The sequence below is a fragment of the Gopherus evgoodei genome, chromosome 22, assembly GCF_007399415.2.
Source record: "Gopherus evgoodei ecotype Sinaloan lineage chromosome 22, rGopEvg1_v1.p, whole genome shotgun sequence".
Classification (NCBI taxonomy): domain Eukaryota; kingdom Metazoa; phylum Chordata; order Testudines; family Testudinidae; genus Gopherus; species Gopherus evgoodei.
The window spans coordinates 2,975,100-2,995,686 of record NC_044343.1 but is presented as its reverse complement, the minus strand read 5'-3'; the positions used below and the strand labels follow the sequence as shown (position 1 = coordinate 2,995,686).

General features: G+C 58.0%; 1 protein-coding gene across 1 annotated transcript; it reads right to left on the bottom strand.

Annotated features, from left to right (window-relative positions):
* Positions 1-206: 206 nt before the first annotated feature.
* Positions 207-20,587, bottom strand: CILP2 (cartilage intermediate layer protein 2). Its single transcript, XM_030540785.1, has 9 exons — positions 20,515-20,587; positions 14,871-14,969; positions 13,301-13,570; positions 11,062-11,241; positions 8,068-8,226; positions 6,112-6,426; positions 5,533-5,641; positions 4,485-4,642; positions 207-3,762 (listed from the first exon to the last, which is right to left on the bottom strand). The coding sequence occupies exons 1-9, from the start codon at positions 20,585-20,587 to the stop codon at positions 1,370-1,372; spliced, it is 3,756 nt and encodes a 1,251-aa protein (XP_030396645.1). The 3' UTR covers positions 207-1,369.

Sequence of the window (20,587 nt, the reverse complement as noted above, 5' to 3'; positions counted from 1 at the left end):
AGGGGGGGGCGCTATGAAATGCCAAATTTCTAGTTTTCTTCCTTTCCCTTTAGCACATCCAAAGGGGTTTTGTTTGCGGCCTGTTTTGCACTGACCCAAATAGAAGCACTTCATGCTTGAAGAGGATCTGTCAGGCTTAGTCAGGGTGACCAGATGTCTTGATTGTATAGGGACAGTCCCTCTTTTGGGGCCTTTTTCTTATATAGGCTCCTATTACCCCCCACCTGGTCCCGATTTGTCACATTTGCTGTCTGGTCACCCTAGGCTTAGTGTCTCTGGACTTCCTTAGCTGCGGCGCTAATCACCCTTTAGATCATTAATATTAACACGGGAAGGATGTAAAAATATCTAATTTGCTTCTCCACATTGTTCACTTTCCCAACCTGAAAACGGGGGCTGCTGGTCAGGTTCACCTTTGGCTCTAGTCAGTTTCAGACGTTGCCCTTGCTGCAGGGAGCAGCGGTCGGGGCTTGCCAGCAGGGGTAGGGGATGCTATTTCTGTCAAATTCACCTGTTTCCACTGAAATATCCTGTTTAAAAAATAACTTCAGGGGCTGGTTCTCTCCAGGCAAGGGTCTGTGCGCCTTGCGCTGGCAGCATCCTCTGGAGCATATGATGGCTGGGTCAAAGTAAGTAACAGAAACCATCCTCTGGCTCTTTGCTGCCCCAGCCGGTGCATAGTGCAAGCGGTGGGGAGTATGGGTATAGTTTGGGGGAGGTGAATGGGGGGAACTGCCCCCTCAAACTGAAAGCCTTTGGGCAGGTGCAGAATTGGCCCCCTCCATGCGCAGCCCCATTGGCCAGACTGGGGCTGCTCCCCAAACACAGACTTCAAGCTACGCCTGTGGTGGGGCAGGGGGCAAACCAGATGTGTGGCGCTGAGCTAACAGCATGAAGGCGGCTGGATAACACGGGGTGCCAGCCCTACCCTGCCCGCACTAGCTCAGGGCCATTGAGAGCCTCGCGTGTGGGCTGTTACCACAGGGCCAGTGAGAACGGAGCAGGGAGGAGTCGGTTGGAGAGACCAGCGACCGATGCTGACCCTACTGGGGTCCGATGCTGGACCCTACTCCCAGCCACGAGGTGCTTCCCCCACTTCAGCTGAATTTTCTAGTGATAGAGAACAAGGGTCCCCCCCCACCCCACGCCGACACTTCATGTGACAAAAGTCTGTGGTCTGGCGTCCCCCATGGGCACTAGCAGAGTTTAGCTGGATACCTTAGGGGACAGTGACTTGGGTGGGGAGGGAGGGGGACACTTTGGGAGGGAGGCAAGGTGGTGCTCTGCGTTAGGGACCCCAGGGAATGTTGTGAGAATGGCAGTGTGGGGGGCATGTGTGAGTTGCGGGGGCCAGCAGCGCTGGCACCGCTCACTGCTGAGCCTGGCTCAGGCCCATCCTTCTCCGGCTGCTAGGGGTCCGTCGGGTCTGGGTGGAGAACCCGGTCCTGAGGCCAGCAGGGTAGGCCACCACCTGGGAGGGGGCCTGCAGTTGCTCGTTGCCCCTCATCTCACGGCGGACCTCGGTCAGGGTGTCCACGGGCGAGCTGAGCAGACGTTGGAAGAAGCTCTGCCGGGTGATGGGCTTCTCCTGGCAGTAGAAGGTCAGGGCCGTGCCCACGTCGGACTTCATCTCCCGGGAGAAGCCATCAGATGTGCCGTCGAAGCACCGGCCGATGGCGATCTCCTTGGCCAGCCGGGGGTTCTGGTCGGTGACTGTGTATATGCCGTAGTTGTGGCCCAGTGGATCCACGGGCGCCAGCATGTTGAAGACTGCGGTGTCGTTGTTCTCCACCACTGGCGGGTGGCGGCCCAGGTACTCCCGCAGGAGGCTGTTGACAGAGGTGCGGCGGCAGCTGCCCTGAGGGATGATGGAGACCAAGGTGCGGTCGATCAGGCTCTGGTCAAAGAGCATCCCACTGCATTTGAACTCCACGCAGGCGGCTGAGGTGTTGTAGATCTCCATGTCCTGGACGCTGCGGGTGTCCCGTAGGCCGTACAGCCGGCCACGTGTCCGGGGGTGGCTGCCACCCACGCTCCGGGACCTCACCATGTATTCCTGGGGCCCAATGATTTTCACCTTGATGTAGCAGGCCCTAAACTCCTGGGGATTGGGCCACCAGGACAGGTAATCTCCGGTCCAGGAGGCCAGGTCGCTCTCCTTGAAGGGCACGACGTTGTACTCATACTTGTCCACCTCCACCCTGTAGAAGCGGAAGTGGTTGGTGGAAACAGGTGCCTCCTCACACTCCCTCAGGCTCCGGTAGGCGTAGATGGGCCCGTTGACCTCGTCTATGTTGTTGGGGTTGGGCTTGGCCAGGTTGATCTGGAAGGCTGTCTTCTTGAGGTGGGGGTCGTCGTGGTCCATCCGGCGGTAGCCCAGCTTGTTGAGGTAGGGCTGGGAGACCCCCACGGCATTGGGGTTGAGCTTGGGGCTGGAGGGCACAGCCTCCAGCTCCTCCCCGCCTATGGTGGCGGTGACATAGGCTGTGTAGGCGTCGGCCCGCTGGCCGTCGCAAAAGGCAGGCAGGCAGGCTCCGTTGGGCCCGGTGAGGACGCTGTCGAAGCGCCCCCAGGCCCGGGGGTTGGAGGAGTAGCCAGGCTCGGGCTCCAGGTTGATGAGGGTGACGACCACCCCTTCCAGCTGCTCGCTAGGGATGAACTTCTCGTTGATGTAGGCCCGGACCTTGACGAAGCAGCGGCGGCTCTCGGGCACGTCCAGGTTGAAGAGTCGCCTCTCCCGGATCTCCACGTTGCCGACCAAGAAGGCTCTCTCCTCCCGCTTGCCCCGCCGCTCCTTGGCCCGGCGGAAAGCACCTTCCTCCTCCCACAGGCCTGTCTCGGGGTTCAGGGACCACAGCTTCATCTTCTGCAGGTGCTCAGGCATGCGGACCTGTTCCGCGTCCACTCGCACCTCCACCCGGCCCGTCTGCAGCACCTGGCTGGTCTCGCTGTCCCGGAAGTCCACGGAGAACATGCCGTAGGTTCTCAGCGGGAAGAGATCCCCCTCGGTGTTGACAAAGTTGAGGTCGCTGGAGGCAACGGCCGCCGTGGTGAGGTCCCGGGGGTCCAGGAAGGTCACACTGGCCTTCACGGTGCCATTGTACACCTCCCCATTGTGCCAGAGGAAGGATCCAGCTGGTAAAACCATCTCCCCTACCGGCTCCTGGCCCTCCAGTCCCCCCAGCAGGATGGTATTGGCCTGCGTGGAGTCCAGGTCCACCGGCTCTTTCTTCCGCATCACCTTGATGTCCTGGTAAACGGCGCCGCCCCGGGGGTCGAAGGGCAGGACCTTGACTGTGTCCACAAACTTCTGCAGCCGGTCCACGAACCGGACCACCAGCCGCCGCGTGTCCGGGGGCACGTCGATGGCAAAGGTGCCCTTGTAGCCAGTGAAGCCGATGTTCTCTTTGCCCAGGAAGATCTGGCCAAAGCGCAGTGGCTCCCCATCATCGGCTGCCGTCACCCTGCCATGCACCAGGATCTTGGGCCGGGCGCATCTCTTGCAGCCACACTCAGCCACCACCTTGATGGGCAGGACGGAGCCAGCGCAGCGGATCTCCCGCACCTCCATGCGCCGGACCCTGCAGCAGTGTCCTGCCCCATCCCGGCACTGCAGCTCGTCCTTCAGGCTCCCGGCGCAGCGGATGTCGGGGCAGCGCCCCACGTTGTAGTATGGGGAGCGCCCGGCCTCCTGGAAGCACTCGCTTGGCAACTTGATGAGGTATTCCTCCGGCTCGGCCTTGCAGCTCGGCTCTCCCTGGCCTGGGCCGGGGAGAGAAGAGAAGAGTTACGTCAGGGGCTGTGAGAGGAAATCCCTCCACCGTGCTTGACCGGTACCGAGATGCCAAACGCAGCGGCCTCTCCCCCACCGAGCACCAGCACCCACCCCCCGATCCAGGGCAAGTAGTACCCAGCTCCTTCTACAGCAAGGGGTAAAGCACTGCTCACCCTGAGCCAGGTTGCTAGGGCCTGCCGCTGCCCCCCACATCCCTCTTGGCAGCCAGCCCCCACGCTGCTGAGCGGCTGACCTGGGATCCAGCGGCGGAAGCAACCCAGGAATAATAAACCAGGCGGGGTGGAGGCCCTGGGCTCAAGCTGCTGTGGGGTGTAGGTGCCAGGCCCTCCCCTGTGCCAGCCCCCCAGAGGACAGGAGCACGTCACAGCCCAGCCGGGAGCTGCAGCTTGTCCTGCAGCAGCTCCCAGTTCTGGCTTGGCCGGTGCTGGGTTCACCGCAGCTGCCCTCTGCTACTCAACCGACTTCTTGCCCCCTCAGGGCCTGAGGCTCTACCCTGAGGGCGGCCTGGGCTCTGATCCAGCCCCCACTGGCAAGTCTCTAACCAGAGTCAATGGCCTGTCAATCAATGGGCTTCACGACTGGAGGAGATTCCTTCCCCGGCTCTCCCCAAGAGCGCTAGTGCAGGGCCGACCAGGGTGAACGGGGGTAACAACCCCGGCTCCCGCCCAGCAGCCACCCCAGGACTCACCAGTCACGGTCAGGAAGGCAGGAGAGGATTTGATGGAGCCCACGTCAGTGCTGGCTTTGCAATGATAGAATCCGGCCTGGTGCAGCTCCAGGTCCCGCAGCACCAAACTGCTCTTGTACTTGTGGAGTTTCCGGTCCAGGAGCGTCCCGTTGTGGTACCTGCAGGAGATCGGCAAGCAGAGAGCATCAGCGACTGGGGGTTGGAGCATCGGGTCGCACCTGCTACCCAGACCGTTAGCCAGGACAGGTTTCCCCTGTACGCACAGACCCATCCCTTCTGTGCACTCCTCCCCCCCACACACACATACCCTCAACCCCACCGCCAACACCCACCACCGCTCCAACTCCCCCCCACATACCCTCAACCCCCCCACAACCCCATCCCCACAACACCCACACACAACGCAGCACCCCTCCACCCCCACACAACCCCCACTCCTGACACACACCCCTTTAGCCTTCCCACAACCCCCACCACCGCTCCAAGCCCCACCCCCATGCACACTCTCAAACCCCCCCCCACACACAACCCCCACCATCCCTCCAGCCTCCCCACACAACCCCCAGGCCCGACACACCCAACCCCCATTTAGCCCTCCCACACCCCACCACTGCTACAAGCCCCACCCCCATGCACACCCTCAACCCCCTCCCACAGCCCCCCCACTCCCAAGCACACCCTTAACCCCCCCCCCACAGCCCCCGCTTCCGACACAGCCAACCCCTCTTTAGCCCTCCCACAACCCACCATCACTCCAAGCCCCACCCCATGCACACCGTCAACCCACACACACACAACCCCCACCCCGCCCCTCACCACAATCCCTCCCAGACACTTATGCTGCCCTCTGAACGTTAAAGCTGGATCTTCCCACATACAGCATTGCCCCTCACTCCCGACCTGCAGCCTCTTCCCCCGCTATTCCTGTCCTACAACACTGCCCCGACCTCGGTCTGGGAGGCAAGACTACACCGGGGGCAAACCCAGGTCTCCCCCCAAGGCCGATGGCAGTTGCCAAGGGCCGGCTCGTCCAGTTCCTGCAACTCACCAGTAATATTTTGTGGGCAGGGGGTTGCCGGAGGCTGCACAGCAGAGAGTCACGCCCTGGCCTGCCACCCGCACCTTGGACTCGGGGTGCGTCACTATGTAGGGCTTCTCTGCCGGACAGAGAGGGAGCAGAAGAGGCAACGATGCCCCAGCAATGGCAACAACCACCCCCTCCCCACTACTACGCTCCCCCTCACCCAATCTGCTCCCACCCCAACCTCTGCTCCAGCTCACTCAAGTCAGGCCCTGAGTCCGCCCAGAATCCAGCTCCCGGCTCCCCCCAATGCAGCCTTCCCCCCCCACACCCTTGCTGTCAGTTCCCCAGGAAGGCTCATGGCGCCTTCAGTCATGGGGGTCCTTGTGCTTTAAGGGCTCCCTTTTGTAGCAACCCTCTCGGATGAGTCACCAGTGGGGCTTGAACCCGGGAGCTTTGTCCCTGCAGTGCAGACCTCTACCCACTGGAGCTCAAAGAGCAACTCCGTTAGCTGGCAGCACTAGCAGGCTGTTCTCCTCTGGGTGGAACAGTCCCTAGAGGTGGACATGGGACCCCCACACACACACACCAGGCAGGGCCCCTCACCCAGCCTCTGGAGCGTGACCTGCACCGACGACCTCCTGGAGCCATTGGAGACAATCTGAGCCTCGCCTGGGGCGAACGTCGCCAACTGGACGCTGACATTGGCCCCGCTGCCGGCGCAGACCCCCTGGATGCTGAAGCTGCCCTGGTGGTCGGTCTTGGCGAGCACGGCCTCTGGTTTGGCCTTGAGGGAGACCTGGGCATTGGCAAGGGCGGCCCCCTCGGCGCTCAGGACGGTGCCCACCAGGGTGTGATCCTGGCACGTACAGCTGCTGCAGTTCTTGTTCACCGCACCCAGGGCGCAGCTCATCTGGCAGGCTGGGGGCAGGGGCAGAGGTGAACGCAATGAGAGTGGAACACACTAGGACACCCCCGCTCCGCCAGGACAAACCGGGAAGGGGGACCCTCGGGGCTCTGAGATGGGGTCTATGGGACCCACCACCCTCCCCAAAATGCCCACGTGGCAGCAACTGGGCTCCTGACCCTTCCAATGGAGGATCAGCGCTTCCCAGGCACTTTCACTCAGTGGCCCCTGCTCCGGGGGAACGTGCCAGGAGTGGCTCCTGGTGGCCCAGCCAGCTGGCCATTGTAAGTCACTGGGAACAAGAGGCAGCTCGTGCTCAAAGGAGACCAGGGTGGTGGTGGCTGGCGCCTAAGTGAGCAAGATGGGGGCCTGGGGAGAGGTGGGTCACACGCCCCCCTGTTGGGCCCGTGTTGCTCGGAGCTTGGTTCAGGCCTGTCTCTAAGTCCCAGAGGGGGGAGCGCTGGGCCTCTCCCTCTGCTATCACCCCACCCCCCAGGCATCTCAGCTCCCTAGGGTAGTTCTGCCTTCCTGTAGCGAAGCGACGCCTCGTCAGTGCAGCACCTCCTGCTGGTTATCTGGGAATCAGCTCTTTTCCCGCATATGGAGAGCCCTCTGCAAGCCAGTGTCTGCCCTGCCGCTGGCCCCGTGTCCCTCCCAGAGCCCGGTGCCCTTTGCCTCGAGGTTCCCCCTCGCTCTGGGCCTCCCCTCCCAGGGGAACCCCCAACCCTTTAAACCCACCTCGCCTCAGTGGCTACTGCCAGTCAGACGCAGTCCGCAATGGCCACTCATCGTTGGCAAGGGGTTAGGACCTGCTGCCTCTGCCTATTCCCAGTTGGATCTCTGCAGGCCCTGTACCTCTGTAGCCTTCACCGTGGTCTGCAGCCTGGGGGTTTTACCAGGCTGCAGCTCCCCAGCTCCCCTGCCCTTCCCCAGCACTGCTCCACCTCAGGTCCCTTCCTCCCCAGCAGCCAGGCCCTTCCCACTCCAGGGCTAGAGTGAGACTCCCCCAGTTTCTGGCCTCCAGCCCTCTGAGCAGGGCCAGCTGGGCCCTAGCTGAGCTGGCCACCGCTGTGGCTGCTTCCCCAATGAACCTGGCTTGGCTGCTTTTAACCCCTGTTCTACAGGAGTGAGGCAGCTGCCCCACTACAGTGCCCCACTCCGGGCCGGGGAAGGGAGAGACAGAGGGACAGAGAGGAAACAGGCTGGGGATACGGGGAGAAGAGGTGAGGGGGAGCTCACTTACTGGGTCATAACAGTCCTGCCTTTCTTACAGGCGGGTTTGGACAAGAGCTGAGAAGTGAGAGATTCCAAATACCCCTCAGGGCTGAGGACAAAGAGTCTGGGTGAGTGGCTGGATTGGCTGGCTGGCTAGATGGGATGGATGGATGAATGGGATGGATGGAGTAGGACCTAGTATAACAACAGACAAGGGGCTGAGCTCAGGCCCCAATCATCTCCAGCCAATTCACAAATCCAGGGGATTTGGGGACTGTCCTGAAGAACAACGGTTCCCCGCCCTTCCTGGGCAGCTGCCCTGCCAGATACCCCGAAATGCAGTTCAGGGATGACCTGCCCCCCCAAACCCTGGCCACTCCAGAGGCGGGTCCCTCTTGCTGCGAGTGGCCCAGGGGAGGGAGCCCGAGCATGGCCAGTACCTGGGCAGGGTGTCCGGGCGCATTTCTGCACCTCCGAGGGGCGGCCGACGCAGTGGGAACTCTTGGATTTCTTGCAGCTCCGATGCCGGACTCGCTTCCCGCCACTACCACAGCTCTTGGAGCAGGGGCTCCAGGCACCCCACTCGCTCCACTCAGCATCTGGGGGTGGAGACACCAGCAACCCCATCAGACAGCAGTTCCTCCATGCGCACGGCGCTGCACAGAGAATCCTGGAAATGGGCCCACGGGGAGATCTTCCCCACGCTGCCCTGTGCATGGCCCTGAGAACATGCCTGGTAGGGCAAGGGGGGGGCTCCCCCCCCAGGCTGCTGAATCCTACTTAGGGGGCAGATGTGACTGGATTTGGCACTGAGCTCCATCTCCTTTGTCCTCGTTGGCACCAGTGCAAAGTGAGTGTGAAACACAAGCAGAGTGCAATGGCAGCGGTTCACACCTGCTTTTGCACTGCTGCAAATGGCGACACAAGGTGCCAGGCCACAGACACAGAACGTGCTTTGCCTTGAGTTCCGTTGTGCCCCAAGCCGGGGATGTGACCAAACTTGGTTTCACAAGAACTCCCCCACCACTACCCTGGCACGGCCTGAGGTCCCGGCTCCCCTGCTTTGGAGGATCACTCAAACCAAGCCCAGCATGCCCAGTGCCGGAAGGCTGCATGCCGGGGCGCTGTCCGTTCCCAGCGTCAAGTTCCCAGGCCCAGCCTTCCGCACGCGCCTGCCAAACTATGTTTATGTCCTAGGCCTCTGCTACTTCAATTACTCTGAACGGCTCGCGGAGAACAGATAGCCTGGAAGCTGCCCACAGGGACCCAGCGGCAAAGAGCTGGGTGGAAAGAAAAACTTGCCCTGCATTGAGATAGGAGGGGGGGAGTCAACTTAAAAAATCCCCCCCAGCTATGCAAAGATCTGGGGCCTGTTCCCACTAAGACTGTAGCCAGCGCTCAGAGCTGCCAGCCACCCGCCCTGAACACCGGGCTCCCTGAAAGAGTCCATTAAAAAGAGCCTGCGCCATAAAAAATAAAAAACCAGCCGTTCCAGACCACAGGCCCATGTCTGACATTCCTGTCTCTTGATGTACCGGCTGCACTGAGGGCCTTTATTGTCTAAAATGGGTTTTTTCCCTCCTTAGTCCTGATTTAATGAACTGCTGAGAGAAAAAGTCCTTTACAATAATTCAGCTGGTGGCTTTAAGAAAAACTGAATGTGGCGTTGTGCCCAGATGTGGCATGGTACAGAACAGCACGTGCAGGAGTCTGAAATAACTCAGTGTGTGGGGGGGAAGACACTGATGTTAAATTAGGGTAATTCATATTATTATTGTGTGGTCCTGCAAGCCCCAGGCATAGAATCATAAGACTGGAAGGGATCTCCAGAGGCCATCCAGTCCAGTCCCCTGCACTCACGGCAGGACTGAGTATTATCCAGACCATCCCTGACAGGAGTTTGTCTAACCTGCTCTTAAAAATCCCCAATGACGGAGATTCCACAACCTCCCTGGGCAATTTATTCCAGCGCTTAACCACCCTGACAGTTAAGAAGTTTTTCCTAATGTCCAACCTAAACCACACTTGATGCAATTTAAGCCCATTGCTTCTTGTTTTGTCCTCAGAGATTAAGAAAATTTTTCTCCCTCCTCCTTGTAAGAACCTTTTATGTACTTGAAAACTGTCATGTCCCCTCTCAGCCTTCTCTTCTCCAGACTAAACTAACCCAATTTTTCCAATCTTCCCTCACAGCTCATGTTTTCTAGACCTTTCATCATTTTTGTTGCCCTTCTCTGGACTTTCTCCAGTTTGTCCACATCCTTCCTGAAATGTGGTGCCCAGAACTGGACACAATACTCCAGCTGAGGCCTGGAGTAAAGCAGAATGACTTGTCATGTCTTGCTTACAGCACTCATGCTAATACATCCCATAAGAACGGCCGGACTGGGTCAGACTAAAGGTCCATCCAGCCCAGTATCCTGTCTACCGACAGTGGCCAATGCCAGGTGCCCCAGAGGGAGTGAACCTAACAGGCAATGATCAAGTGATCTCTCTCCTGCCATCCATCGCCACCCTCTGACAGACAGAGGCTAGGGACCCCATTCCTTACCCAATGATGTTTGCTTTTTTTGCAACAGCCTTACACTGTTGACTCATATGTAGCTTGTGATCCACTCTGACCCCAGCTCCCTTTCCACGGTGCTCCTTCCTACGCAGTCATCGCCCCCCTTGTATGTGTGCAGCTGATTGTTCCTTCCTAAGTGGAGCACTTTGCATTTGTCCTTATTCAATTTCATCCTATTTACTTCAGGCCATTTCTCCAGTTTGTTCAGATCATTTTGAATGTTAATCCTGTTCTCCAAAGCACTTGCCACCTCTCCCAGCTTGGTATATCCACAAACTTTAAATGTCCTCTCAATGCCATTATCTAAATCATTGATGAAGATATTGAACAGAACCGATCCCTGCGGGACCCCACTCATTCTTCCCTTCTGGTGTGACTGTGAACCGCTGAGAACTACTCTCTGGGGACGATTTTCCAACCAGTTCTGCACCAAGACCCCAGTGAACCTGGCACTGCACAAACAGAACAAAAAGACAGTCCCTGCCCCCAAAGAGTTTACAGTCTAAGGAGATTAATTGGGGTGAGGGGGAACTGTGTGTGTGGGTGTGTGTACACTGCCCCTTGCTGGCTGAGACTGTGCACGCACGCATGTGGGTCCCCTGCCCTCCCTGGGATGGAATCACAGCTCCTCTGCAGAGCACCACAGACCCCACAGCATGAAACCTTTGTCAGTCGCTTTTTGGTGGAGGGCTGACGACTCTGCGGGAGCCTCACTGTACATCCAGCGTGTGTCTCTCGCTGTGAACCACCAGTGCCCCCAGGCCTCACCCCGTGGCCAGCCAGTGAACGGGAGAGCTGAGCTCGGATCTCGGGACCAGGCCCCATGCGCAAGCCCCCCAGGTCACCCAGCGTCACTGCGGCCCATTACCTGTGCAGGGCCCGCTGCTGCACGCCCTTCTCTGCGTGGCTTTCCCTGCACACTTGGGCTGCAGCAGCGACAGGGGCTGGCTGTAGAGGCAGCTGCGCTGTCGGGTCTGGAGCCCGCTGCCCCCGCAGGTGGGTCTGGAACAGGCACTCCAGGCTGACCAGTGCGACCAGTCATCGTGCTCTGGGGGAGCGGGGCAGGGAGACAAGAAGGGTTACTGGGGGGGAAGTGCCCAGGGCAGAGAAACCCAGAGGGGAGAGTTACCGAAACCTGCCCGCTCTCGGAGCTGGGCCCAGGGACTCTGGTACCCTCCAAGGCCCTGGAGTCAAGCATCTCCCTCATAATACTTTCCCGGCACTGGCCCAATAAGGGGGCATGTTTGTAACCCCACCACCACAAGCAGCAGAAGCATGGGGTGTGGGGGTCCAGCTGCCCCAGACACCTTGGGGCCTTCCATTATGAGCAATTTTCCCAGCAGATGGGCGATGCTTTGGATGGGCTGTGTCATAACTAGAAAGGGAAGGGTAACAACCCTCCTGTGTACAATACTATAAACTCTCTCCTGGCCAGAGGGACCAAAATCCTTTTACCTGTAAAGGGTTAAGAAGCTCAGGTAACCTGGCTGACACCTGACCCAAAGGACCAATAATTGGAAAAGATACTTCCAAATCTTGGCGGGGGGAGTTTTGTTTGTGCTCTTTGTTTTTGGGGGTGTTCGCTCTTGGGACTAAGAGGGACCGACATTAACCCATGTTCTCCAAATCTTTCTGAACAAGTCTCAAGTCTCTCATACTTGTAAGTAACAGCCAAGCAAGGTGTGTTAGTTTCCTTTGCTAGAGGGTTTATCCCTGTTCTGTTGTAACTTTGAACCTAAGGCTAGAGGGGGTTCCTCTGGGCTCTTTGAATCTGATTACCCTGTAAAGTTATTTCCCATCCTGATTTTACAGAGATGATTTTTACCTTTTCTTTTTAATAAAATCCTTCTTTTAAGAACCTGATTTTCCCATTGTCCAAAGACCCAGGGGTTGGGTCTTTGATCACTTTGTAACCAATTGGTTAGGATATTATCCTCAAGCCTCCCCAGGAAAGGGGGTGTAAGGGCTTGGGGAATATTTTGGGGGAAGAGGAACTCCAAATGGTCCTTTCCCTGTTTTTTGTTAAATCACTTGGTGGTGGCAGCGTACCAGGTTTTAACCTAAGCTGGTAGAAATAAGCTTAGGGGGCTTTCCTGCGGGTCCCCACATCTGTACCCCAGAGTTCAGAGTGGAGAAGGAACCCTGACAGGCTGGCAGGCAAATGATTAACCCCGCTTTCCCCGGAGGTCTGGTATGGAGGTGGGGAGACATTGACTCTGGTGCTGTGGGGGACTCACGATGGAAGAGACCAGCTGGATTTAACGAACCCTCCCCCAGCAAGGGGGCAATGCAGGAGCTAGGCAGGAGGGGCCGGGGGCTGTTCAGTCCCTAAGAGGTGCCCTGGGGGGATGTCTGTGAATCGTCCCCTCCCCAGGAGACGAGTGGATGGGGGGTGGGTGCAACAGGTGGCTGGAAGGGACCTGGTGGGGCTGAAGCCAAAGGCCGTGGTCCAGATGAGCAACAAGATCCACTCAGTGGCAGGGGATGGGAGCAGTGGGGGAGGGACGGGAGCCATCCCTGCCTGTTGTGAGGTCCAGATCCATCATCTGTGGCCATTAGCCAGCTGGGTGCTTTAGCCCCTTCTCGGGGTATGACAGCAGCGTCTCCATGGCACTGCACGGGACTCCACAACAGGGCCACCCTCCAACCCCGCTTTCTCCCACCCCCGGCCAGTCTAATGTCCCACCCTCTGGAGTGTTTCCTGGCACTTGGTTGATGGGGGTGGGAAATGGAGGGACGATGCCCCATACACCCCACACACACACACACATGGCTGCAGCATGCCCAGCGCCCTGGGGTGCTCCCAGAGGGGTAATTTCATGGTCAGTAATGGTTCTCTCAAGACACCAGGCTGGCAGAAGGGTCCTCAGCCTTCAGGGCACAGGGGTCAGTAGGGAGGGCAGGGCAGCCTGGGCCTCGGGCATCGCTGGGGTGAGGGGGAAGCACCAGGGATTGGCAATGAATAGAGGAAGGACCCGGCACCCGTGGGCCCATCTGGGCTGACACAAACAGGCAGGGTCAGTGGGGCCCGACACCCAGGAGGCCGCAGATCTGGAGATGGCACTGCCTGGTGACCCTCAGCCCCAGCACCCCCCTGCGGCACTCACCCATGGGGCACAGGAAGCGGACATGGTAGTTGGAGCAGGTTCTTCCCCCCGGCTGCTCCCGGTTGATGCACCAGAATCCCTTCTCGGGGCTGTAGTGCACGAGCTCGCCCACATCCTCGGGCAGCTCCCACTCGGTGGTGCGGGCTTGGATGGAGACTGGCCGGGCACACACCCGCTCCCGGTAGTAGAAGCGGATGGCCTCCAGGCTCTCGTAATCACCCTCCCCGCCAGGGTGGTCCACATTGAACCAGGAGGTCCACTCGGTGGTGCCTAGAGGGCAGGGAAAGGAACCCGCGGTTATCCCGTGCCGAGCTTGTGGGCAAGGGTGATTGATTGTCATGCTTCAGGGCAGATTCCCCACTTGGGTCAGGAAGGAATTTCACACACACGCACACACACACACACACACACCATCCAGGCAGCGCCAGGGTGCCAGGTAGATGGGCCACTGGCTTGTTCCAGCTTGGCTGGTTTCTTGGCCTTTTGCAGAAACAATATGACCTGAAGGGGTTGCACCATGGAACAGGTGCAGGCTCCCCTAGGCAGCTGGGAGGCCTTGGAGCCCACTGTGCCTCGGACCAAGGCTGTTTATTTGTCCTGGCTCTAGGCCAAAGCCCATTTGTTTGCTGGCGCTCTCCCCAGCCTGGCAGCAACTGGGCTCCCCACAGCAGCTGCCACCGCCCCGTGCATGGGCTCCGCCCCTCTGGGTATCAGCGCCCAATGCCCTGTCAGTTCCCACCCTCCAGGATGGATGCTCCAGCCGTGGCTTCTTCCACGGTTTGGATTATAGCAGCAAATTGCCTCTCAGCTCATTGGTGTGGGGCCTGGCTTTGTGTGTGTACAGTGCCTAGTGCCGGGGTCCTGCGCAGAGGTGGCACCGCCATATTGCGCATTGGACACTTGACAAAATTACTGGCCTTAGTGACGGACTTGGGGCGGGGGGAGTTCTGCCATTTGGTCACTCCACTGGTTTGAAAAATGACCACGGACCTCAAGTATTTTTCCACGGACACATGTGTCTGTGTCCAGACACTTTGGTGAGCCCTGGCTCCCACGCCAGCCCCACAGCTCCGACGTGCCAGGGGGACACAGAATCTATGGCCTTCATGGCTAAGGCACATGGTGCCACCCACAGGCCAGCTGCACCCAACGCATCTTGCCATGCCAGCCTTTAAGCTGCAGTTATTTTTTAAATTATTGTACGAACTGAAAGGGAGGGGATGTTGCTGCTATGCTGGTGCCCTGCAATCCCGACCCACAGCCCTCTGCTGTACCAACCCTGGGATCCCCCCACAGCTCTGTCAGTGCCCCTCACTCCCAACCCACAGCCCCCTTCTGCACCAATCCTGGGCTCTCCACCCCTACACCCAACAACTCTGCAGGTGCCCCTCACTCCCAACCCACAGCCCCCTGCTGCACCAACTCCGGGCTTCCAACTGGGGTCCCCTCTCCCCGAATCCCGACCTGCAGTTTTGTACTATGTCGTCTCCCCGACCATGGTGCTTGGTTACTTCATAACAAGGCAGGCAATGAACGGGGCAAACAGGGCCAGCAGCAAACAGCACCACACCTGCTGTATCCATGTGGAGAGGCTTTCCATCAGGCTTCTTTTTCCGGTGTTTCCCCAGCACATTGGTGTTGGCAGGTCGGGAATTTTCCTGCCGGGGGTCTGTGGAAAGAATCACATTATGGAAATGTTTGCATTCCCCCCCCGGCACCCGCCGCCCCATGCCAGTCCCCTCCTCCGCTGGCCCAGAGTCCCACTACAAGCCCAGAGCCCTTCTGAATTGCTGGCTTTCGCCACAGAGAACAAACAAAAGGTTGGTTTCATAGCAACAGTTGTTTGTGCAGCACCGGGCACAAGGCGGCCCTCGTACGGCCGCAGCTCCCCGGTCTAATGCAGCGTGCACAGTCAGAAAACATCGCCACGTGTATTCGGCTCCTTTATTAGACGCGCAGTTGCAAGGGTTTGTCATGTTCCCCAGGGAGCCCTCCGCTCCCCATTGTACTGTTTGCAGAAGGAACGAAGGTTGCTCATTGGAGCTGGGCAGGAAACTGCACAGAAGTGGATCCAACAAACAATATTAATTGCCTCACTCACCTTGTTTCTCTTCCTGGGAACATTTTCAAGCTATTGAAAAAACATTTCCCCGTCCTGAATCAAGACCAAAAAGCTGAAACCTCAAAATGTTGTGAGCCAGAAATAAGAATAAAAAACAAGCCAGACAGTTTGTTTCAATCATTTCAAAACATTTTATTATAATTTTGACTTTTTTTTCCCATAATGAGCTGAAGCCTTGACACTTCACACTGGATGTTCGGTCATTTTGGAAATGGTTTTCACAATTTCAAAACTTTTAACAAAATAAGAAATTGTAAGCTGAAAAATGTGTTTGATCCTTTCCCGGGAGAAGTGTGGGCTTCAACCAATCGGGATTTGCCAGTGAAAAAAACTTTGTCAAAAGATTTTGACTTCATCCCATCCCTGCACTCTGGCACTTGCTATTAAATCTCTGCGAGCGGGAGGCACAGGAAGTCCTGTTCCAAAGGGCCTTTGTATTTCGTAAAAACTCCACAACCTATACAGCTGGAGAAGAGGCTCCTCAGCGATTTAACCATAAAAAGACACAACGTGTTTCCACCCCAGGGACACGTCTGTCTAGATGGGTGTTTCTCAGCTGGTGCCCTCCCAACCCTGACCCACAGTCCCCTGCTGCACCAACCCCGGGGCTGTCAATACTCCCGGCTGGGAGTCAGGAGGCATGAAACGTTTATTTCAATCTAAAGCAAAATAATATTTCACTCCCACCCCACACGCTGCAAGCCTACCCCGCCAAGGCCCAGCATTCTCTGCCAACTGCCCCCAATAGGCATACACATTAATTGTATGGGCTAATCATCCCTGTCAATACCTTTTTACAATAATGACAAGGAGATCGGGAAAGAATCCTGTGGCACCTTATAGACTAACAGACATTTTGGAGCATGAGCTTTCCTGGGTGAATACCCACTTTGTCAGATGCATGTAGTTGATATTTCCAGGGGCAGGTATATATATGCAAGCAAGCTAGAGATAATGAGGTTAGTTCAATCAGGGAGGATGAGGCCCTCTTCTAGCAGTTGAGGTGTGAAAACCAAGGGAGAAGAAACTGCTTTTGTAGTTGGCTAGCCATTCACAGTCTCTGTTTAATCCTGAGCTGATGGTGTCAAATTTGCAGATGAACTGAAGCTCAGCAGTTTCTCTTTGAAGTCTGGTCCTGAAGTGTTTTTGCTGCAGGATGGCCACCTTAAGGTCTGCTATAGTGTGGCCAGGGAGGTTGAAGTGTTCTCCTACAGGTTTTTGTAGGATATTAGGAATGGCAATATACAAAAACCTGTAGGAGAACACTTCAACCTCCCTGGCCACACTATAGCAGACCTTAAGGGGCCACACTGCAGCAAAAACACTTCAGGACCAGACTTCAGAGAGAAACTGCTGAGCTTCAGTTCATCTGCAAATTTGACACCATCAGCTCAGGATTAAACAGAGACTGTGAATGGCTTGCCAACTACAAAACCAGTTTCTCCTCTCTTGGTTTTCACACCTCAACTGCTAGAACAGGGCCTCATCCTCCCTGATTGAACTAACCTCATTATCTCTAGCTTGCTTGCATATAAATACCTGCCCCTGGAAATTTCCACTACATGCATCTGACGAAGTGGGTATTCACCCACGAAAGCTCATGCTCCAATATGTCTGTTAGTCTATAAGGTGCCACAGGACTCTTTGCTGCTTTTACACATCCAGACTAACACAGCTACCCTCTGATAAAGGAGATCGGGAAGATTTTTTATTTTGAAAATGTGCTCGAGAATCAAGGACGCACTCCGCCGACTTACTGCGCTTAGTGTGGACACATACGCAATCGACTGTATAAAATCGATTTCAAAAAATTGACTTCTATCATAGCGACCTAATTTTGTCATGGACTTCAAAGCCCAACAGGCTTGTGCGATAAGACAAGTCAAGGATGGTGATGCGAAAATAACCCTCCAAGGGTAGGATTCTCTCTCCTGAGCCCCCTTGGCTGCTCCTTAATTTTATCTTGGAGGAATCTCCCTGCCAATACATTGTTTGGCTCTTAATTCATTGGGATGGGAGGGGGAGGGACGGGTCTATTTCTGCCTCCCAGTGGTGTTTATAAGTGATACTGTGCTCATGTGTGTCACCCCCACACACACACTGAGCTGGGCTGCATCCCCCCTTCCCACGGGGGTAGGGGGAGTCTGGTGGGCACAACTGCAGCAGCAGATGGCATCTGAAAGGCACAATGAAGGTCCCTACTGCAGGTGGCATGCACCATACAATCCACCCCTCCTCCCCTGGCAGGAGAGGACAGAAAAGACCTCCCCCAGGGGAGCAAAGGGGGCTATGAGGTGTGAGTGACCAATGGATCCTTATTACACATCACAAGCCCCAGGCGGGATTCACTAACGGTTCTGCCCTGTATCTCTGCTGCAGGAAGCCTCCAACCACCGATTTCTCTGGGGTGTGCCCAGCAGGAACCAGCGAGGTTTGAAACACGACCGATCCGGCTCTGGGCCAGGAGGAAGGTAACCCAGAGAATGAGGATGCCTTGCAAAGGGACGGTTAGGGAAGTGTCTTCATGCAAGGTGTGAAAAGAGTGCAGAGAGACAGAGGCTCGTGTGTGCACTATCAGAGGGGGAGCCGTGTTAGTCTGTAGCCACAAAATACAAGGAGGATCCAGTCGCACCTTAAAGACTAAGGGATTTATTTGGGCATAAGCTTTCCTGGGTAAAAAACCCACTTCTTCAGCTGCATGTGTGTGTGTGTGTGTGTGTGTCAGTCGGTCGGTCTTGGTTAGGGTGACCAGACGGAACATTTGGGTGGTTGTCCCGCACCCCGACCGATCTTTGGTTGGGACACAATTTGTCCCGATATTTCTCTCTGCCGGTAGCACTGGTTGGTTTTTTCGCTCCACCGGCAGCACTCAGCCTTCAGCGGAACCCCCCACCCCATGTGTCCCAATATTTTCTTCATCTCATCTGGTCCCCCTAGTCTCAGTCTGTCTGTCTAACTGGCCCCAGTCTGAATCTCTGTCTAAACTGGAGTTCCAAAATGAGCCCCAGTCTCCAATGGGGTGTGATAGTGTCTTCGGCACCAGCAAGCCCTGACCCTAGGAGCTCCCTGGTCCCCGCACTCATGGCAGCAGAGTGCCAGGATCAGTGCTAAATAGCAGAGGAAAAGCCAATTTCCCCAGGCTTGGCCGGACACCAGGCATATTTCCATTCCCAACACTTTGGTGACCAAACGTCTGGTTTCAGCTGGGACAGTCTCTTTTTTTAAGCCCTGTCCCGGCTTTCCCAACCCCAACACTGCCCCCGCCCAAAGGAGGCATTTGTCCCTGCTCTGGCCAACTTGATCAGCTGACAAGAGCAAACGGGACAGGTGCCAACTGCTGCCAAAAAAGTTGGGTGCTATGCGCAGGGCTGGCTCTAGCCATTTCGCTGCCCCAAGCACGGCAGCCCGCAGCGGGGGGCGCTCTGCCACTCGCCGGTCCCGCAGCTCTGGTGGACCTCCCACAGGCATCTGCGGATGCTCCACTGGAGCCGCGGGACCAGCGGACCCTCCGCAGGGACGCCTGCGGGAGGTCCACCGGAGCCACCTGCTGCCCTCCCGGCAACCGGCAGAGCGCCCCCCGCAGCGTGCCACCCCAAACACGCGCTTGGCACGCTGGGGCCTGGAGCTGGCCCTGGCTGTGTGAAGGAACATGCTGGGGGTGGGGGGTGAACGGAGATGCCATCCTTTCGGGGGGGGGGCAGGACTCCAGTGATGGGCAAAGGCCTCCAGAGAGGTGGGGAGGCCTCAGGCAAGCGGCTGGGGTGTCCTGTTTTCTCTTTGGGAAAGACGGTCTCCCTGCCACACACTGCGGGAAGGTGCTGTACTGGGGACCCCTCCAGCTACGCTCCCAGGAGCTCTCCGGGCACACACACATCCACACTACAGTGTCCCTCCCACCGCCGCAACTCGCCCGCTATGCCGACCTCGCAAGAGGAATCGGGCTTAGGACCACATCGTTTGGCCGACCTGGACATGAAAACCCACAGGAATGACTGTGGTGGCTGCAGATCGACCTGACCTGGGCAGCCCGCAGGTGCCCTGGAAATGGGGCTGGAGGCTCCCGTGCCAGGCCTGCGCTCCACGGGAGCCCCCTGACCCTAGCTCTTCCCCAGCATACTGAGGGGCTGGGGGAAGCACTGCGTGGAGCATCCTCCTGGGTGGTGAAAGCCTCAGCCTGGGAGGCAGGTGCTTGGGGGTAGCAGCAGCTGTGGGGCACAGGGCCTCAGTAACGCATCCAGGGCTCAGGCTGTGCCCAGCATCTCCACTGTGGCCACACCAAGCTGGGGCGAGGAGCAGGAACTGGGGGTCACTGGAAGCTGTGGAGCGGCTCATTCCCCACCGGGGCCTGTCATGTCAGGAGAACTCCCCAAGGCCCAGTGAGCCAGAGGCCATCAGTCACAGGGTCCCCCCACCCCCAGCCAGCCACGGTACCTCCATGCACCCAGCACTTGCCCCCCAGCCAATCTGCAGGGACAGTGAGGCTGAGAGCCAGGCACAGGGGGGGTTACAGAGATGGGGGGCCAATATTGCCCCTGCGGGTGTTGGGGTGAAGGGAGTGACCCCGTCCATGGCTGGGTCTAAGCCGATGTACCCCCAGCTGGCGAGGGGAGCCCCGTGGTGATGCGAGGGGGGATTTTGTGTTTCTAACCGAGCTCAGCCCACCCCGGGCGCTCCCTGGCTCGGGAGCAGCGAGACCCCCGAGGAGCCGGGCAGTGGCGAGGGATCCCCCGCAGGTCACGTCACCCACGCAGCAAGTCAGCGACAGAACCAGCCAGGGAACCCAGGCGTCCCGGGGTCGGCCCCCATCTCTGGGCAGCGCCGCCGGCTGGGGGGCACCGGGCAGCCCGGTGAATGGGGGGTCGGGGGAGCAGGGGTCTCCCCGACTCTGCCCCCCTCCCAGTCCAGCCAGGGTCGGCGGCTCCCCCAGCCCCGAAGCGCTCAGCTCCCGGGCGCGCTGCGAGACAGGCAGCCCAGGGCGCAGGGGAGCGCAGCGGCCAGGCGGGGGCTTCTCCCCGGATCCCTGGGGCTGCCCCGGCGGCGCAGGGACCTGCGGGCACCAGCGGCAGCTCATTCCTCCAGGTACCAGCCTTACCTCGGGCCAGGGCCAGAGCCAGGGCCAGGCTGGCGGCGGCGAGGAGCAGCAGGGCCGGCGTGAGTCGCACCAT

What these genes read in the sequence shown, in the direction of transcription:
- CILP2 (XM_030540785.1), bottom strand. Translation starts at nt 20,587, where the DNA reads ATGGTGCGACTCACGCCGGCCCTGCTGCTCCTCGCCGCCGCCAGCCTG. An exon ending in CAGCAGCGGGCCCTGCACAG is followed by an intron (nt 8,227 to 11,061) that starts GTAATGGGCCGC and finishes CTCCACCCCCAG; the next exon opens with ATGCTGAGTGGAGCGAGTGG. An exon ending in CGCCCGGACACCCTGCCCAG is followed by an intron (nt 6,427 to 8,067) that starts GTACTGGCCATG and finishes CCCTGCCCCCAG; the next exon opens with CCTGCCAGATGAGCTGCGCC.